Source organism: Lactuca serriola, chromosome 5 (genome assembly GCF_051521515.1).
Source record: "Lactuca serriola cultivar US96UC23 chromosome 5, Lser_US96UC23_V15, whole genome shotgun sequence".
Taxonomy (NCBI): domain Eukaryota; kingdom Viridiplantae; phylum Streptophyta; class Magnoliopsida; order Asterales; family Asteraceae; genus Lactuca; species Lactuca serriola.
In genome coordinates this window covers 42,556,511-42,575,601 of record NC_136412.1, presented here as the reverse complement: position 1 = coordinate 42,575,601, position 19,091 = coordinate 42,556,511, and the positions used below count along the sequence as shown (strand labels likewise).

Genomic DNA, 19,091 nt, shown 5'->3' with positions numbered 1-19,091 from the left:
GAGTAGGGTGATTATTTCGTCAGAGTCTACTGCTGATGAAAATGAAGCAATTCCAGAGACATTGGAAGCTGATCTTCAGAAAGATTCTTCTCATATTGCATCAACTGATGTAATACCACCCGAAGTTTCGATTGCCAAGACAGTTTCTGTGGAGGCACGAACTTCTGACATTTTTGTAAACATATCTAATATGGATGCAAGTGTCACAATGGGTGAGAATGCTTCGCATACTGAAGACAAAGGTAAACCTTCAGAAGTTACCCCATATACAATTGTTTCTTTTGTTGGGTTTTGAGCAATCTAACACTTCCTAAGTGTGCATGCAACCCTAATAAACCTTGGATCTATGTTTGTCTAATACATGCAAAATAATAATTTTTCCAAGGTTCATAACCTATCTAACATGGCATGGGGTACATTTAAACATAAAAGAATTAGATGAGATTACATACCTTTTGATGATGAGTTTGATTCCTAAGGAGTTTGAGGGCCAAGCACCAATAGTGTGAATGCCTCAAATGGAATCACAAATCACCACAAACTCTTGGAAAACTTTAGAGAGAGTGTATACACACATAGAAAATCGGCCACACACACAAAACCACACTAGTGGCTATTTCATGCAACATAAGCATGCTTATATAGTGTGCATGGTTAGGGTGAAACCCTAATAACCCATGACCTTTCCTTTTCCTAGTATCCATGGGTTAATAGCTCCATGGATCATCCATGGACTTCCACATAAGCCTAGCCCATTAACAAATGAGTGTTAGCCCACACCATATAAAACAATAGCCCACAATTTAATTAGTCTTCCTTTTAATCTCTAAATTAATTCATAATTAATTTAAGACTAACACTAATTAAATAACTTCATATTAATATATTATAACTTACAATATATTAATAAACATATGTGTATAACTCTCATAAAATTATCCATAAATAGTTTGGATGAAATGCAACCCAAATGGACCATGCCTGGTCGGGTCAAGTATATACCAAATAAGTTATGGACTTAGACACCTTATCCAACAGACTCCCACTTGGATAAGTCTAATAACTATATTTGCGTATGTTACTTCAGGAACCAACCAACAATCGTAGCTCTCGAAAACTCTGTTGAACTATGAAGCAACATTTTAGATAAGTGATCATATAATCCTCTGTTCTCATGATATCAACCGGACAAATACATGGAACAACATCGTACTTATTGTCCAGCAGTTTGTTTCCCGATTTCCGATTTGTTTGACAAAGAACTTAATCGAACACATCAATTTAGATCTGACCGGCCGGTACATAGGTCACAACAAAATCATCGAGGGGCCCAGATATCGCTTCTATTTCTAGAAGGAACATATAAACTTCGACTCATATGCTTGTTCTACTACTTGTTGAATTGTACACAAAGGCACGTTTTATAACATCAAGTTACTAATGCGTTTACGTGCAATCAATGCACAACCAACTCATAGGTAACAACTCATATCTCTAGGTTTGAAGATTTATATGATATTACCGTCTCACGATCACTCGAGATAAATTCCATGAAGTGATACAAGTGAGCGTGGGTTTATTCCAATACTCATAACTTATGAGCACTCATGAATGTTGTAGCAACCATTGCTATGACTAAACCCATTTAGCCATCTACAAACTCGATTCATGACAGTCTTGATTCATACCTACTTCCAACATATGAACGACTGTGGAGTGTTTAAATAACTTAGTCATTCGGAAAGAATAACCTAGCTATTTTGGAAGTCAAAACATGCAAAGTGAAACACAATAATAATCGAATCCAATATGGTCTCAGAACCCTTTTGAATATAAATAGAACCACCTTTTATTTATCACCATATTGATTACACATTATTCATTGTATAATGTTTCAAACAATCAACTTAAGACTTGAATAAAAAACAACAGTCGTCCCATGCTCCTAGCATGTACACTTTGTTTTTCTAAACAATAGTTATGCCATACTCCAAGTATGCACACTATGTTTGTCTATGATCCTTACATTGTGATATAGATTGATTGAACATGATTCCATTGATACTCATTTCACAATCCCAAATCCTTATTGTAAATGTGAGAATCCCCGATTCCTATCATTTACCAAAAAGTCTATTAGATTTTAAACTTTTATGCAATGTTCCTCTTGTAATGATTATGCGCAAAGTCACCAAAACCTTGTCACCAGTCATTACAGATTATTCCAAAGAAGGTCAACTTCTATGGAACGGAAGTCTCATATTCAAAGTACATTGCTTTGAACATCCTTCTTGCATTAAGGTTTTCTAATCTTACATAGATTGAATAACTTCCACCTATGGAGACATTTCCATAGTCCCATTTTGACTATCACTTCCGAACAAGAGTTACTTCTTTTCAAAATATGTCAATATGGTCCTTTCCGACAACTTACATCATACTTCCAACTGTCCCTGAGCAACCAATCTTTGGCGAACCTCAGATTTGTCCTCGACAATTGCTTAATCACTTTAGTCATATCTAGTTCTAGACTTTTCCCTTCTCAATGCCTTAAGCATTTGGAAAATTTAGAAAAGATGAATATTATAGCACATGCAATCGATCCTATATCCGAAGCATATGGGACACGATTCATGATGTTTGACACAAAGACATGATACTAGACCAGACTTTTGCTACAATAATTTTTATTTGCCATGTTTTCAAAAGTTAACTATGAAGAGGGATGCCGTAGTCATAATTGAATTTTGAGAACGCAATATATATAGAATTTCCTTAAGTCGAACCATTCAGACATAAAATTCATATATATGTCCTTGACTAAAGACGATTAAAATCTCAATCTAAGCTTTAGAATTGAAACGAAGTATAATTTCCTCTCCCTTAATTATAGCAAAACGACTTTTTCAACCCCTGCAACTTCATGAATTGAAACTTTTTTTTTCTATAATTAACATTGCTAGCTTGCAATACTAATCATAATTATCATGCTCCCACTAACATGATGATTATCAGCATAACACTTATGCTCCCACTAGCTCTGACATATTTCCAGAAATCTGCTGGACTTCTGAAATTTAGATTCATACACCCTTTTTTAGATAGCTCACATGTGTGTCTAAGCAATTTCAATAACTATGAAAAGGGATGCCGTAATCATAGTCTCAATTTCTTAGACCTTTGCCATTTCTCACAAGCATGTTAGTGTGCCGGCTAACCACACACGCTCCACTAACGACTTTTGAAAATGCAAATAACACAATTGATATCTACGTAAAATCTACTTAGTGAAAGCGTTTCCTCACCATCATTTTCATGAATCGGAGAGAAACCTTATGACACTTAGGTTTTATAGTGTATGAGTTCCTATCCATGTGAATTTGTCAAAACTATAATCACAATATAAGGTTAGTGACAAATTCAGCCTTACATGGATTAAACTTGTTCAATCTTAGTTTCTTGTCACCTTGGTAGCACAAGGCCCACCAATGCTTCCAAGTTGAACTCTGATAACTCACATGCAAATTCAACTTATTTGAAGTAGGTACAGAAATAAGAATTATGTCAACACGATAGGTTGCAAACCTTAAGTCGTGTGCTAGTGATAAATTACAATTTTTACTCTTGATTAAATCTTGAAACTCTTTCAGGATCTTTAAGGCTCCCACTGTCCCCTTGACATATAAGTTTCCCCAGTCAAGAACCATTCCTTGACAAAACAAATATTCAAGGGATAGTGCGGATTCTTATCAAGACTAACACTTCACACAATTGGTCTTAGTTGGTCTTTGTCTCATCCAAGACATCACAACTTACCAATCTCAAATGTACAAGAGTAGAAAACATTTTACTCTTACATTTGATAAGTGTTTTAAACCTTACTTTATGTCACTCAATGTTACAATCTTGGAGTATGACTCTAAGAATTGTTTTGGAACGAAGTATGACTCATCTTCTTGATTTTAACCAATCCAACAATTCATGACCTCTGTTCTTAGCCATAACAATGCACTAAGACGTCCTTAGAGTATGAATTTGTGATATGGTTTCATAATCATTAAGATGATCATGAAATACGATACTAAAGTACTCTCCCATCCTTTCAGATTTAAGAAACTTTTATCTTTCTGCCTAATTTGATTTTTCTCATTTGTTTTGTCATACATTGTACAGAATTATACTTAACCTCATATGTATAATCATATTTACTAATCTTTAGTAAATCATGACAAATCAATCTTTGTGGTGGACCTTGACCATCGCACACCCAGTGTACCTAATTCCTTAGTCCTTCAATTGACTCACATATACATGTGATCAAAGAATTAGTCTTAATTTTCAATGATGAAAATTCTCATTCATCATACAATACAACTTGTATGATTCCAAGTTTCTATCCAATTGAAACTTGGGTGATGAAAAACTTTCTTCATTTGGTAAATTCAGACACTACCACAAATGAAAGAATCAAATTCACTTTCCAATATTGCTATTACTGGAAACATATAAGCAACAATTTTCTACAGATGCCATTGTAAGGATATTTTTAAAATAAATAAAATTAAAACCTTTTTTTTCTTTTATTTTAAAACTTTGCGGAAAAACTTATCCTTACAATCCACATGAAAACCTTGTTGTTATCTATTCATAAGCAATATATTATAACTCTTAAGCAACAACTCAAAATTCTGATTGCCGAACCATGCGATCGAAACCCACCTTTGCAATCAGAATCAACATATACTTACTTTAAGCTTCCTATCTTTTCTTTGATTCTTAAAAAACATCAGTATGTGACCCATTCACATTATGTAATAAGAATCTCCAAATAGGAACTTAATAGAGTTAGACAGTGGACTTTACCCGAAGTAGAGTCAAACCTCTTGACTTGATCAACCTTATGACCTTCTAGGTGAATAGGACAGCTTCGCAACCAATGCCCCTTCCTTTGGCAACAAAACACATGGACCCTTTGGTAATGGCACATGAGACTATCTCAGAATTTGCCTTTCTCTTTACTATTTGGTCAACCGAGTTGACTATAGCCGATCCCTTTCCATTGGGACGAGAAATCTTTTTCTAGGTATCCAATTCTACCATTGTCAATGTCCATGTAGACTTGGGAAGTTGTTCAATTAATCAAATTTGCTTTACTGGTGTTCCAAATCATTGCTGATTCCACAACACCAAGCAAATAGATAACATCATTAATGGGTCATGTCATAGTCCGTATCATAGTAGTCCCAAAGAGACTCACTATGTTACTAAGAAAGTGATTCAACATCCAACTTTCACGGGATTTTGACACCCAACTCTCCCGGCTTGTCAATATGTGACTTTATCTCCAAGATGTGAGCACACATAGACTATGCTTGCCAATAGGGATTGAGTGACTTTAAACTTTTCAAGAACTTGTGGGTGAGGGAGAATAATTGGTGGAGGTGGAGGAAGTGAAGCATGATGTTGAGGGACACCATCTTCAAGAGATTTGGGAAGATCATAGTTGTCTGAACCAGACATGTATAATGGGAGAAAATCAAGTTAGTTGATTCAAAGTCCTTAATATAACACCCAATATGAAATATTAAGGCTAGGACCCAACACAATATTTTATAATTTGGAAGAGGGATGCCGTAATCCAAGCTATAAAATATTTGAAGGTAGGCGAATGACGATTCACCAATTTCCACCATGAAAAACGAAATAATTTATTAGGTTTTTAATTGGATTTGAAATTCCTAAATCTTTTGAGATTCATTGAACTTTTCGATGGCATGTTTCAATCTCGAGTGTGCCCTCTCAAATTTTGTGACTGGGATGCCGAGGATCACAAAACAAGGTGTGAATAACCATACCAATTCACTTGGTACCCTTAATATTATCACCTAATCAATGTGCCGGTTAACCACACACGCTCCATTGATCTATGACAAACATTAAGTCACCCTTTGTGATCCTTACTAGTCCAAGTTAGTGTGCCGGTTAACCACACACGCTCCACCAACGACTTGGTAAGGTACAAAGTGTGAATTCCATGGGCTAGCACCAAATTCACATTTTTCCTAAAGTAACTAAGATTGGGAATTAAATAAAAACATTTAGTTAATTTATAATAATCATTATACTTTTAATGAGAATTTAAAGTCATTGTCCTACCCGTTCGGCTAACGACCTTCCACCAGTCAAGCAAGCGGTGGGTGAGAGTGGACACCCATTAAGTTGCCATTTTATAGGCAACAACCTTATACCCACCTTATAGACCGGCTTCGTGAATGAGGCCTACTAACGGTAGAACGACTTATTCTTATACATATATATAATAATTAACCATTAATGTTATAAATAGTATAAGGGTTGAATTTTAACTATTAAAACTCTAAGGGTTGGAATTAAAGTTTATTAAAGTGTGTGAAACTTTACAAATTCCAAAACTTGAGGGCAAGTTTTGTAACTATCCAAAAACTTTTCATTTCATAACTTATGAATTAAAGGTTCATAAAAATGAAGACTCTTCATTTTCATGTAACTTATGTGTTTAAATGTGTGTTAAAGAAAAGTGACCTTTGGATATCCATAACTTGAGGACAAATTATGGACTCCATTAAAACACATAAATGATCAAGAATTAATTCCAAACAATTCAGCAAATAATTCCTATCATCTTCTAAACTCATAAGAACATGAACATGATCATCAAAATTTCAAGAATTATATGAACACATAAAAATCATGGAATTTTGATATATGCTATTGTAAATGGATTAGAACAACCATTACACCAACTAAAACAAGTTTTAAAACACCAAAACAGTTTAGGGTAATGTTTCTAGTCCATTTCCAGCAGCAAAAGTCGAAATTCTGCATTCCGATCATTCTACCTTTTTTTATTTTTATTTTTTTTACTATTTTGCATCAAGTATCAAACAAGCAAGCCTAGGCTCTGATACCACTGTTGGGTTTTGAGCAATCTAACACTTCCTAAGTGTGCATGCAACCCTAATAAACCTTGGATCTATGTTTGTCTAATACATGCAAAATAATAATTTTTCCAAGGTTCATAACCTATCTAACATGGCATGGGATACTTTTAAACATAAAAGAATTAGATGAGATTACATACCTTTTGATGATGAGTTTGATTCCTAAGGAGTTTGAGGGCCAAGCACCAATAGTGTGAATGCCTCAAATGGAATCACAAATCACCACAAACTCTTGGAAAACTTTAGAGAGAGTGTATACACACATAGAAAATCGGCCACACACACAAAACCACACTAGTGGCTATTTCATACAACATAAGCATGCTTATATAGTGTGCATGGTTAGGGTGAAACCCTAATAACCCATGACCTTTCCTTTTCCAAGGATCCATGGGTTAATAGCTCCATGGATCATCCATGGACTTCCACATAAGCCTAGCCCATTAACAAATGAGTGTTAGCCCACACCATATAAAACAATAGCCCACAATTTAATTAGTCTTCCTTTTAATCTCTAAATTAATTCATAATTAATTTAAGACTAACACTAATTAAATAACTTCATATTAATATATTATAACTTACAATATATTAATAAACATATGTGTATAACTCTCATAAAATTATCCATAAATAGTTTGGATGAAATGCAACCCAAATGGACCATGTCGGGTCGGGTCAAGTATATACCAAATAAGTTATGGACTTAGACACCTTATCCAACATCTTTACCTTCACAGCTTACACCTATCATTCCTACTACATCCACAACTGATTCTCTACCTTTGAAAACATCATCAAACAACCATTCACATCTCTTTTTTCTTCACAATCAACTGATCCACCTACCACCACTTCACCAATTCAAGATTCTTCTTTCATGGAAACTGAACACGAGTCTGAAGGTTTTGGAGGGACCTTTGAAAATCTAGAGTTTGATGAAGAAGAGACTGACTTTCCAGATCACATGCTCATGACAATGAAACAGTTCAAGATATTGAATACAAAACTCAATTCAATTCTTCAGTCTCAGGCTGATCTTGGGGGAGGAAATTCAGTGACCATTCTCGAAGTGGACGGTATGCTAAAGATGGTTGAAGGGAGGATTTCTTCGAAAGTTTCAGGAATGATCAAGGATTCTGAGTCTTGTCTTCTGGAGAAAATTGATCTTTGTGATCAGAATAATGAGATGAGGGTCAATGCTCAGAAATCTACTTTTGAAGGTGATCTGAAGGAATTTAAGATGGTTGCAAAGGAGAGACATGTTTTGTTTATTCAAGATGTGAAGAAAATTAGAGAGGCTGTGAACTATAAACTCCAAGAACTTAGACAAGATATGGAGAAAGATATTGCAAATGTTCGTACTGAATTTGCATCTCTCAATCAAAAGGTGGATATCATATGTGATGCAGTTACTAAATTTGCTAAGTTGTACGAAAGTCTGAGTCCTCAAATTGCTCAACTTTCTACAACAGAGAACAAAAATTTCATGGAGGTTTTCTCATTTTTAAAGGAGCTTAAAACCTTATCTTCAGCACCTGCTTCGTCTTCTCTGCTATCCTCTGAAGATCTTCTCAACAAATTTTCTCAATTCAAAGCCTTACTTCTTCAGCAGTTGGCTCCTCTTTCCAAAATATCTAGCCTTCTTCCTACGATGGATGCCCCACCTGCTAGCACAGGGGTGCAAGGGGGAGAAAAGAAAATAGAAGTTTCGAAGGCTGGTGGCGAAGATGCGAAGTAGTGGGCAAGGTGTATCCTTCTAAAATCCCAACATCAAAACCAGTGATAACAACTGTTGGTCCTATCTCTTCAACAATAGTTACAATTGTGCCAATCACAAGACCAATTTCGAAAGGAATTGTGATTGGTAAATCTATTGACACTGGTAGGATTGATACGAAAGCAAAAGAAGTGATAGAGGAATCTGCTTTGAAGGCAAGGGGAAAGTCAATACTAATTGAAAAATCTAAAGAAGAGAAGAAGGCAGAGGCTGAGGCAGAAGTGGAAAAGATGAGGATGATTCAAAGCATCATGACACAAAGGGCTAGTGATCCTCCTGGCATAAACAAGGGTGATCCATCAAAGAACTACAATTATGAAACAATTGAAGCCAAAGTTGCATTCAATCACATGTATTTGTTTGAGAAGAAGCCTAAACAAAGTTATATTGTCACGAATACGGATGCAAGCCAATTGGACTTTCCAATTAACGAAATGATGTCCATCATGCCTCAATTTAAAGCAGAAAGTTAACTCAAGAAGAAGGATGAAGGTAATCAAATGAAGATAAGATTTCATGCGGTTCTTGCCAAGCCTGCAGAAGAAGTATGGTCCTTGATCAGGATTAAAAAGGTCATAAGTATAAAGAAGGATGTGGTTTTCGAAAACACAGTCCAAAACATGAAGTATATTGTGACCAGGGCAAATGGCAATGTGTGCGAATTTACAATTGCTAACTTTCCTTTGATGAACTTGTATGATCTTATACAAGTTGCATTACTGTTGAAGGAAAGGTCTTTTTATATCTTCAAAACACAAAGCCTGATGAGTACAAGCTGGGAGTTACTCACATCAAGATTTTTATTGAAAATTATTATGAATGTTTAGCAATGACTGATGTGGAGTTGCCTATAGCTAAAGGTCTGGAAATTACAGCACCAATGGCTCCTTCGAAGACTCAAGCAGACTTAAAGAAATATGCAGATGGTTTTTGTTCCAGGCAAGTGAAGTTGAAAGATATTCTACTTCGAAATATACAAACTTGATTGTTTGTATGAATCATTGCAAGAAGAATAACGAAGGAGACTAGAAGGAACTAAAGAAGATTATCTCTTGTTATACAGAGATACGAAGAGTAATGTTGTACTCCATTCAACTATTTACAAACTGAAGTCTTCAACTCTGTTTACAAAGGGGTAGAATGTAAGGGTAGTTTGGTTGTAAAGAGTCGAAGTCTTATATGTACTATTTGTATGTTCTGTTATCTATTTTACTAAGGCATATTATTCGAAGCTTAGTTGTCTAGTCCTTAGTATATTTGTTGTACGCTTTTATTCTCCTATAAATATGAGTCTTTACTAGAGTTAGATAAGGTTTTTACAGTCTTGTCTACTTTTGCACTCTATAAACCTAAAGCATAATATTGAGCTGAATCAAGATCTTATTTACATTGGTGTTCAATCTTACATACATTTCTGATTTCAAACTCTGATTAATATTCAAACTCAATTCTTAGATTCTACACTAACCAATAACAAGGTGGCCCTTTAGAAACCAGAAACTACAAAACTACCCTGAACATCAAAATCCAATCCTAGACCAGGTGACCCTGTGATGCTAAAACCATCAAATGATAACGAGTGTTCTTCAAAAGGATGGCAATGACTTGCATTTTTAGAAAAAAAAAATTATATATGTTTTACAATTATAGTTTATAAAAACATGGTCTCATGAATATTGCATGCATACAACAATTCATGTACCCTTTTGTAAAATGCATATCACTTGTTATGAGGTTCTTTTGGTGCCAAATAAGACTTCATTTTATTTTCCATTAACCGCGATCAATTATAAACTAAAATCTGGTATTTTAAAGTTTAGTCGTAGATCGGTTTTAAGAACCGGTAATAGTCTTAATAAAACTTTATTTTTACTTAAGACTTCGAGTTTTGGATGAGTTCTAAAATCACTATTTTAAACTTCCTTTTACAATCAAAAAACTTATGACTTCATGAATTTGTAGAATAAACTCATTTTATTTTATAAATTCAATTTTATGCATCTTATGATAAAAGTCATATTTTGATAAACAAAAACTTGGGTGATGATGCTTATGTTTTAAATCTCATTTTGCATGCATAAAACATAATATCAACATGTTGCGTTATGTTTAAAACACTAATATCATATATTAAGTTTCGATGCAAAAAATAATCATTAGTTTTATTATTAGTCGTTATAACGCTATAAACCGATTTTAGTCTTTTTAATAAAAACTCATCATTTATTATAAAGGCATAGAATTTACATAAAGTTTAAAGATCTTTTAAACTATTTCAAATATTTTAAAGTTAGGTATTTATAAGTTTTACAATAAAACTATTTTCAACAAAAAACTTGAGTTTTAACCGGTAACCGGTAAAATGTTTTTATAAATATCTATTATTATACATAAACCATAACATAGTTTTTACTCAAACTCCAAGTTATATTATCTTATGAAAAAATGTTATTTGACATGTAAAAACCATTTTATGCATAAAACATAACATACATTTAACATAAAATAAACATCACATGCATTCATTATAATGTGTATAAACCAAGTCATGTCTAGTAATAATTTTTGTGAGTCATCATAAGAATTATTAAGTCTTTCCTAAGGAACTTAAAGGACCCTTCAAAAGGTCTTCAAGCTGCCACTTGCCAAGTCAACTTTTTCTTGCAAAAGGACTTCAAATATTCATGTTGTGAAAGTTGCAACACTCAAACCATTAAGACTATAATTAAGCCCAAAACCTAAAGTAGAAGCTTATGGTTGGGATTATGGTCTTAAATGGTTAAGTCATCTTCAAGGAGGTCATTTCTTCATCTTGTTACATTTAAAAATAAATACAACTCTTCTAACTAATTATTACAACAAATAAACAAATGAAAAAAAATACATATTTATCTATTACATCTTATGAACAGATAAATATCAACCAAACACAACACAAAGGTCCAAATGTCTTGTTTATACACAAAAACATATCAAATATTACTACAAACAACTCTTTGTTTTTCTAAGGCAACTTTTATATAACCAAAATGTATGAAAATGGTTATATATACAAATAAACAATTTTAACCAAGAAGTTGTCAAAGAAACAAATATGGATTTTTCTTAACCAAAAGAAATTTATGCTTGTTTTCCAAAACCAAAGATTATCAAACATAAAAATCATTCTAAAATATAAAAGATGACTTTGATACCACTATTGGGTTTTGATACGAAATATAAGTTTATTTTTCACAAAACTGGCAACGGAAGACTTTAAAAATAACAAGTTTATTTTTAGTTCGTAACAAAACCAAACCATCATGGATCCATTTATAAAGGTTCAAATGAAAAAAAAATAACCATAAGATGTTTTAGAGATAAGCTTTGAAGCCTTTGAACCCACTTGGTTTTGGGGTGTTGATGAAGATTTAAAGATCAAAGAACATGATCTTCTCTACAAGTATCCACATTCAGGATTAAGGCACTTGGAATGCTAGTTCCTTCTTGTATTCTTGAGTGTCTTAAGTCTTTAAGTGCTTAAATCAAATAAGCACTAAAGGAAACAACTCAAGAGGTATTCTAATCACCAAACTAGCTTCAAGAGAGAGAGAGAGAGAGAGAGAGAGGTGGGGACTAGAAGAAAGTTTCGGCCATAACTAGGAAATGGAGAGATTCACAAGAAAAACATACCTCAAACTCATGCAAGATACCTCTCTAAATACCCATGAAAAAGCAAAAGCAACACCATATAATAATATAAAGTATTTACTAGCTTTTAGGGGCATGAGGAGCATGGGAAGAAAGTTGACAAGCAACCTTCCATGCTAGTCCATAACTTTCGGCCATATAGTGAAAGAAAGTGACAAAACTTGTCTCCTAACTTCGTCATGCTACAAAAGAATTAGTTTAAATTTTATAAACTCAAAGTTCATAAAATATAAACTTTTCCTTTAGGTAAAAGACAAATAAAAAGATTCAACTAGTCCAAAAAGTTGTGCATGACTTATTAATTCATACCATATGAAATAATAATTAGTTATATTCTCTTATAATTATTATTTTCATAAACCAATAATTATTCCCAAATTAAAATACAAGAATCAATATTAGTTATTAATAATCACATTAATAATAAATATACAAAATGTGCCAACTTGATAAAGGTGTGACCCTATAGGATCATATATTATTAACAATATCACTCCATAATGATTCTTGGGCATATAGATTCAACACGTGGCACGATCGTGCGGTTCGCGCACATTTGTGCACCATGCGCTCTAAACCTGCTATAAATGCCCCTACAATTCTTGTATTCAAACCCAACATGACCATCTTGCGGGTTCCTTGAGTTCCTTGTTGATACAACAAACCGTTTGTTGGCCTTCTCTCACTTAAATCTTGCGTTGACGGTGGCCAATGCCTCCCACATCGACATGCACAACTGGTTCACCTGAATATCTTCTAAGCATGGCTCTCGGTATGCAAAAATAGCATTTGAAGATTCTCAAAATAAAATATTTGCGACGTCAACTGGTGGAACTCGGATCTCCTCAGCCCATGACAGCAATGCTCAGCTCCTCACCATGCAAACATCCACTCTGCCTACGCAACCATCAGTGATCCTCAAAGTAACTGGAGCAGGTACACACACTGCTCCACCCTACAACATCGAACACTCGGCCTTCTCGTGGGCTACCTGGTTACAGTGGAAACATAACAGACTCATCCCCTGGGGACAATCTCTACTGACCTTGCAAAGCCTGCCACACTTATTGCAATCTAAACCCCTAAATCGACCAACTCCATCATGCTGCTTCCCGCACGTGTTGCACTGACCTCGACCCAGTTGGCCTCTCATTCGCTGATCAAAAGTCTTGGGTCTCTTCCCGAGGTGCTCCAAATCAATCTCCCGCTCTCGGGATCTAGCTATCATGTCCTCCAAAGCCCGACAAGCTAAAAACCTGACAAACTCCCTTATACCATCTCGCAACATATCATGGTACCTTGTATTTTTCATCTCCTCGTTTGTGGCATACTGCAAAACCAAAAGTGCCCTCTCCCTAAACTTGACAGTGATCTCTGCCACAGTCTCAGTCGTCTGGCGAAGGTCCTGAAACTCCCTCGCCAACTACCGCACCTCAGTAGTTGGTGTTAACTCTGCCCTAAACCAAGTCACAAACTCAACCTGATTCATCGTCTCAATGACATCACCTCCCAAAGCAAAGTCCACCTCCCCCCACCAATCTTGGGATTTCTTTCAGAAGACAAGAAGCAACCTGACATTTGACCCCTTGGAGTAGAAGCTCGACCGAAAGGCGTTCACCATGACCACTAACCACCTCCTACTAGCAATGGGGTTCTTCTCCCCAAAGAACTTGGGAGCGCCACAAGTATGAAAATTGCGAAAGGAAAGAGTGGGATCCCACACAATAGCCAAAATCTTTGTGCATAACGTGCCCAGGCGCTCATCCAAAATCTACACAATCCCTTCCCTGACCGAACCAAAGATCACAGGAGTCTGCTCCAAAATGTTGTGGGTGATCTCTAATGAGATGAAGTCCTGCGTCTGCTAATCCATCGGTTCAATGCCAACACCTAAGCCTAAACCTCCTCCACGAGTGCTCATCACCATACTGAAAAGCAACCATACAATAATCAGAACATACTAAAATAATCCTCTTCCCATAGGCTTCCTAGATTCTCTGTGACTCCCCTCGATTCAATTATGGATCTTGTGCTTTCAGTAGTACGGGTTAAATACTACCTTTCATACCTGCCCAAAGTTTCCTCAAGAGTTATGCCGAATCCTCCAAGTCACATTCTCAAATCGGTACTCCAAGTAGTTGTTAAACAACGCAACCCCAACCCGCTAATGCACTTCCTAGGCTCTCCTAGGTTCGCAAACTCACCCTGTCATCAGCTGCTAAAAAAATCCCAATAATGTCAGCTAACTACTTCATGTATACAATCACATGTAACAAAGCTTAGATAATCCTTCAAGTAAAAGACTCAAACCTACAATGGTTGGACTCAGACAAGAGCTGCACACTAGAGTCAAATCCATCGGTCTGAGATTATTTAAGCCTTACAACATGTGGCTTAACATATTCACTTAATAATTAACTCACATCACTAAGAGTTCCACAAAGTACAAAGCAAGCAACATATGTGCAGTAAAACTCCAAGCCATAAAACAAACAAAGGGCATCCCACACTCACTTGCTACTACTGTGCTAGGAACTCCTATCTCACTTCCGGTTGCCTTACGCATGCAAATTATGCACAATCCAGAATCAAATAGACTATCGAATAAAAGATTCTACCCTAGGACCAGAACCAGACAAGGAACAGAAAATAAGGCCAAATCAGTCATTCTAGGGCTATATGATCCTAACCGTATACAACTTTTAAAGCATACACTTAGCAATTACTGTTACCAATACATATTCCCAATCATAGCATCCAATGCTTCCTAGGCTACAAGGCATCACATATCAAACCGATCTATCAAGCAATTCCTGAAAGTATCCCTAGCCTTATTCTAACATGTGCACATTCATATCATATATCAACATGTATGAGTATTCTGGAATCACTTACTTGAGCTCGGCTGATTGCACGCATCACATCCCCTTTTTATTTATAAAAATAATTTCAGAAACTTATTTTCTTTTAAAAAAATCTTTTTAGAAACTTATTTTCTTTCAAAAGATTACAAATTCCTCAGTTTGAGTTCAGACATACCCAAAAGTGTGCCCGAATCCCTCAAACCAAGGCTCTAATACCAACTTGTAACGTCCAAAACTCTGATCCAGGGCCAAAATGATGTCCTAACTCATAAAGTTTCCAACTTTATAACTTTGCATGGCTATAAAGTGCTTAATGTCTAATACCCTAGGTTTTTAACCCAATAAGACATCACAACTCTTGTATGGAAGGGATAGAAGGGCCAACATCATATTTGTATGGTTCATAATAGCTCCATAATAGATAAAGTTTCCAACTTTATCCTTTAGAATGTTCCCAACAAATTGGTTTTAGTCTTTAAGTAGTAAAGGGACCCGCAAGTGCATATTTTTCAACTTAATCCATTAAGTACAAGTCTCCAACCTTCATATCTGAATCAAAATGATGTTTAGATGGATAAAGTTTCCAACTTTATCCATAACAAGGTCACAAAATTTAAAGATCTAAACTCTATGCACTTAAAGTGACCGAAAGTTCATAACACCCAAAACTAGTTAGATCTAACAATTTCATCATCAATATTCAAACTTTATACCTCTAGAAGAAAGATCAAGGTGAACAAGTCTGGATCTACAAGCTCTAATGCAACCAACACTTCTTCAATGAGTTCATTCTTCTCCAAGGTGCACCAAGAACATTCCAAAGCACTTAAAAACACATTCTTTTTGCTTATAAGGCTCAATCTAGGGTTTTGGTTATAAGAGAGGGTGTTGGAGAGGCGGAGGTTGAGAATGGAATGGGTTTGGGGAGTTAAGGAGCTTAAATAGGGTTCAAACCACAAAAATAGGGTTTGGGCACTGGTCGCGTATGCCCAACGTACTCAATTTACGCCCAGTGTACTAGGGATTCCCTAGTACGCCCAACGTACGCGGCTCATCCCAAAATCGCCCTAACTTCAAACGGTCATAACTTCTTCGTTCCAACTATGTTTTCGACGATCTTTATATCCACAGAAAGGTATTGAAGAGCTCTACAATATTATCTAAATATCTTTGACTAAAAACTTCTCAAACAAAAATCCATATTTCATGCAAGAACCCGACCTATAACTTTTCCCATTTTATTCTTTGACTCCAAAACAAAATTCAAAGGTTTAGATCTTATAACCCTCGTTACCTCCTTCAAAAGGTCTAAACATCGTCTCCTTAAGTCCTAAAGCCTTTACACAATCGACTTCCGGCCCACGGCCCTAAATCATAGAATGATCCCGAACAGGGTGTTACAAATCTCATTACATAAAATGAACTGATGACCGGTTCAGTAAAATCACCAACAATTAGGTATCTGGTATTATTGATCTTAGTTGTAAAATGTTTTGTTTTATCGAGATCATCTTTTCGAGGTTTTGAACTCCGACCATGGCTACACTTAGATCTTCAAGAAACCCAGATTTATGTGTGTTTTCAGTTTTGAATTTCCTGACATCTGGAAATTTGAATCGAGAATTTGATTTCGGGTTATGAGTCTTAGGACTTAGTCACTTAGGGCACATCGTATATTAACTATAATCTATTAATTTATAAATAAAATTTTGTGTTATATATATATATATATATATATATATATATATATATATATATATATATATATATAGTTGGGATGACGGAATGACCTGTAAACCTATCCTTTCCCAACCTATGAAATAAACAGGTTGACGGATCAAAAATTTCAACCCAAGTCCGTTTATTTTTGTATTGAGATACGAATTTGATGGAAAATTGTCGCACTTAAATTGTCTTGTATTTAGTTTGAAAAAACAACTTTACAAATGATTTTTCGTTGAAATGGCCAAAATTTTATGTTTATTGAAAAAATCCCCGAATTTTTTACTTTGACGTGACAAATAGTTGTATTATTTTCTATTTTCTCGATGTTAATCCCGCGTTTCAAACATCAATGTGAATAATAAATTAATATCGTAACTAAGAATATCTTTAATAATTATATTTCTATTAGTAAAGAGCTACGATTGTACTTTTGTACATGATCAATTCAAATCATCTGCGTCCGGAAGTTTTGTCAGGCCACCGTCCACCGCTAGATCATGGCCGGTGATATAGGATGAACTTTCTGAGGCCAGAAACAAAACAGCTTCCGCTACGCGATCTACAGTCAATTCGATCCCTTTCAAGCTCGACAGTGTCTCATATAGCTCCATTGTCTTCTTCGCAGCCTCCGGCGATCTCTTCGACAGCGACGTCACAACAGCAGACGGCGAAACGCAATTCACTCTTATTCCGTGCACACCGAGCTGCTTACTCGCCGATCGTACCAATCCAACCACCGCATGCTTCGCCATCACGTAGTCCGTCCGTGAACTCCCTCCTCTTGAGGCGGCGACGCTCGCCGTGCAGATGATGTTTCCTCTCACGCGTTTCTCCACCATTGCACGCGCTGCATGCTTCACGCATGCGGCGGTTCCACGGGCGTTGACGGCGTAAAGGCGGTCGAATTGTGTTAGATCGAGATCTAAAACCGTCTGTTTGGAGGTGCTGAGAATTCCGGCGTTGCTGAACATGATGTCTAGTCGACCGTATAAATTAACGGTGAAATTAACGACGGCGATCACTTGCTGTTCATCGGCGACGTCACAGTGGAAGTAGGTGCATCGTTCTGAACCGATGGAATCGGCTACTTGTTGACCTTGTTCGTCTTGGATGTCGGCGATTACGACAAGTGCGCCGTGTTTGGCGAAGAGACGCGCTGTCGCTTCTCCGATTCCGCTTGCTCCGCCGGTGATTATGGATACTTTTTGGTCGAGTTTCAAAGTATGTTCACTTACTTCTGCCATCTGATCTCTCTTCCAGATATCGAGTTATTCCAACAACTTTTAACTCTGAATAAAATTTGACAAAACGAGCTCAGCGTGGGGCCAAAATCCATCGTGTACGTCTATCATTTATCTTATATTCTCCTAATTTCATTTTTTTTTTTTTTTATAATTTGCTCAACTTTTACTTTTAACGTAAAACGTGTGAAATTTACGATTTGTGGTTATTATTGATACATACCTAAATCTGCATGAATGTATTATACTATTATGCGAGTATGATCCCTCATCAATCCTAGAAATCTGACTATAAACTTGTAGAGAAGATAAAGGATGAGAGTGTCTTGAAAAAAAAAGGATTTCATAGATTTTATTTTATTAATCAAGCTAGTATTCATACGCAAAGAAGAGTTCCAGTATCATAAAGAATAAAGATATAAAAGGCTTCCATACGAGTAGTCACGTTTGTATGATTTTACATCATAATTCTATCATATAGTTGTTACAAAATATTTACCGTAAATGTAAAACTGGACTCCAATGATGCAAACCGATAACATGAAAAATAATATTTAAATATACAATATGAATTCCAGTTGTATGTCAAAACATGTTGACTAAAGTACGATTTATAACACACTCTATTTTGAATTAGCACTAACAACCTTGTCATTCACTTCACATTCTTTATTTTTGTTCATTATTAAACCTAGGGATACTTGGGATTTCACCTGCTACCTAAAAATAACACTATAAATTTATATTATCTATTAACAACATCGGAAATATACAAAAACTACAAAAACCTTTCTAACGGCGTTAACGCTTT

At 35.6% G+C, this 19,091-nt stretch overlaps 1 protein-coding gene across 1 annotated transcript; it reads right to left on the bottom strand.

Annotated features, from left to right (window-relative positions):
* Positions 1 to 17,425: 17,425 nt before the first annotated feature.
* LOC145052373 ((+)-cis,trans-nepetalactol synthase NEPS1-like) lies at positions 17,426 to 18,343 on the bottom strand. The gene has a single exon (XM_079000185.1). The coding sequence runs from the start codon at positions 18,281 to 18,283 to the stop codon at positions 17,480 to 17,482; it is 804 nt and encodes a 267-aa protein (XP_078856311.1). The 5' UTR covers positions 18,284 to 18,343; the 3' UTR covers positions 17,426 to 17,479.
* Between the last annotated feature and the right edge of the window lie 748 nt (positions 18,344 to 19,091).

Coding starts and splice junctions, on each gene's coding strand:
- LOC145052373 (XM_079000185.1), bottom strand. CDS start 18,283: ATGGCAGAAGTAAGTGAACATACTTTGAAACTCGACCAAAAAGTATCC.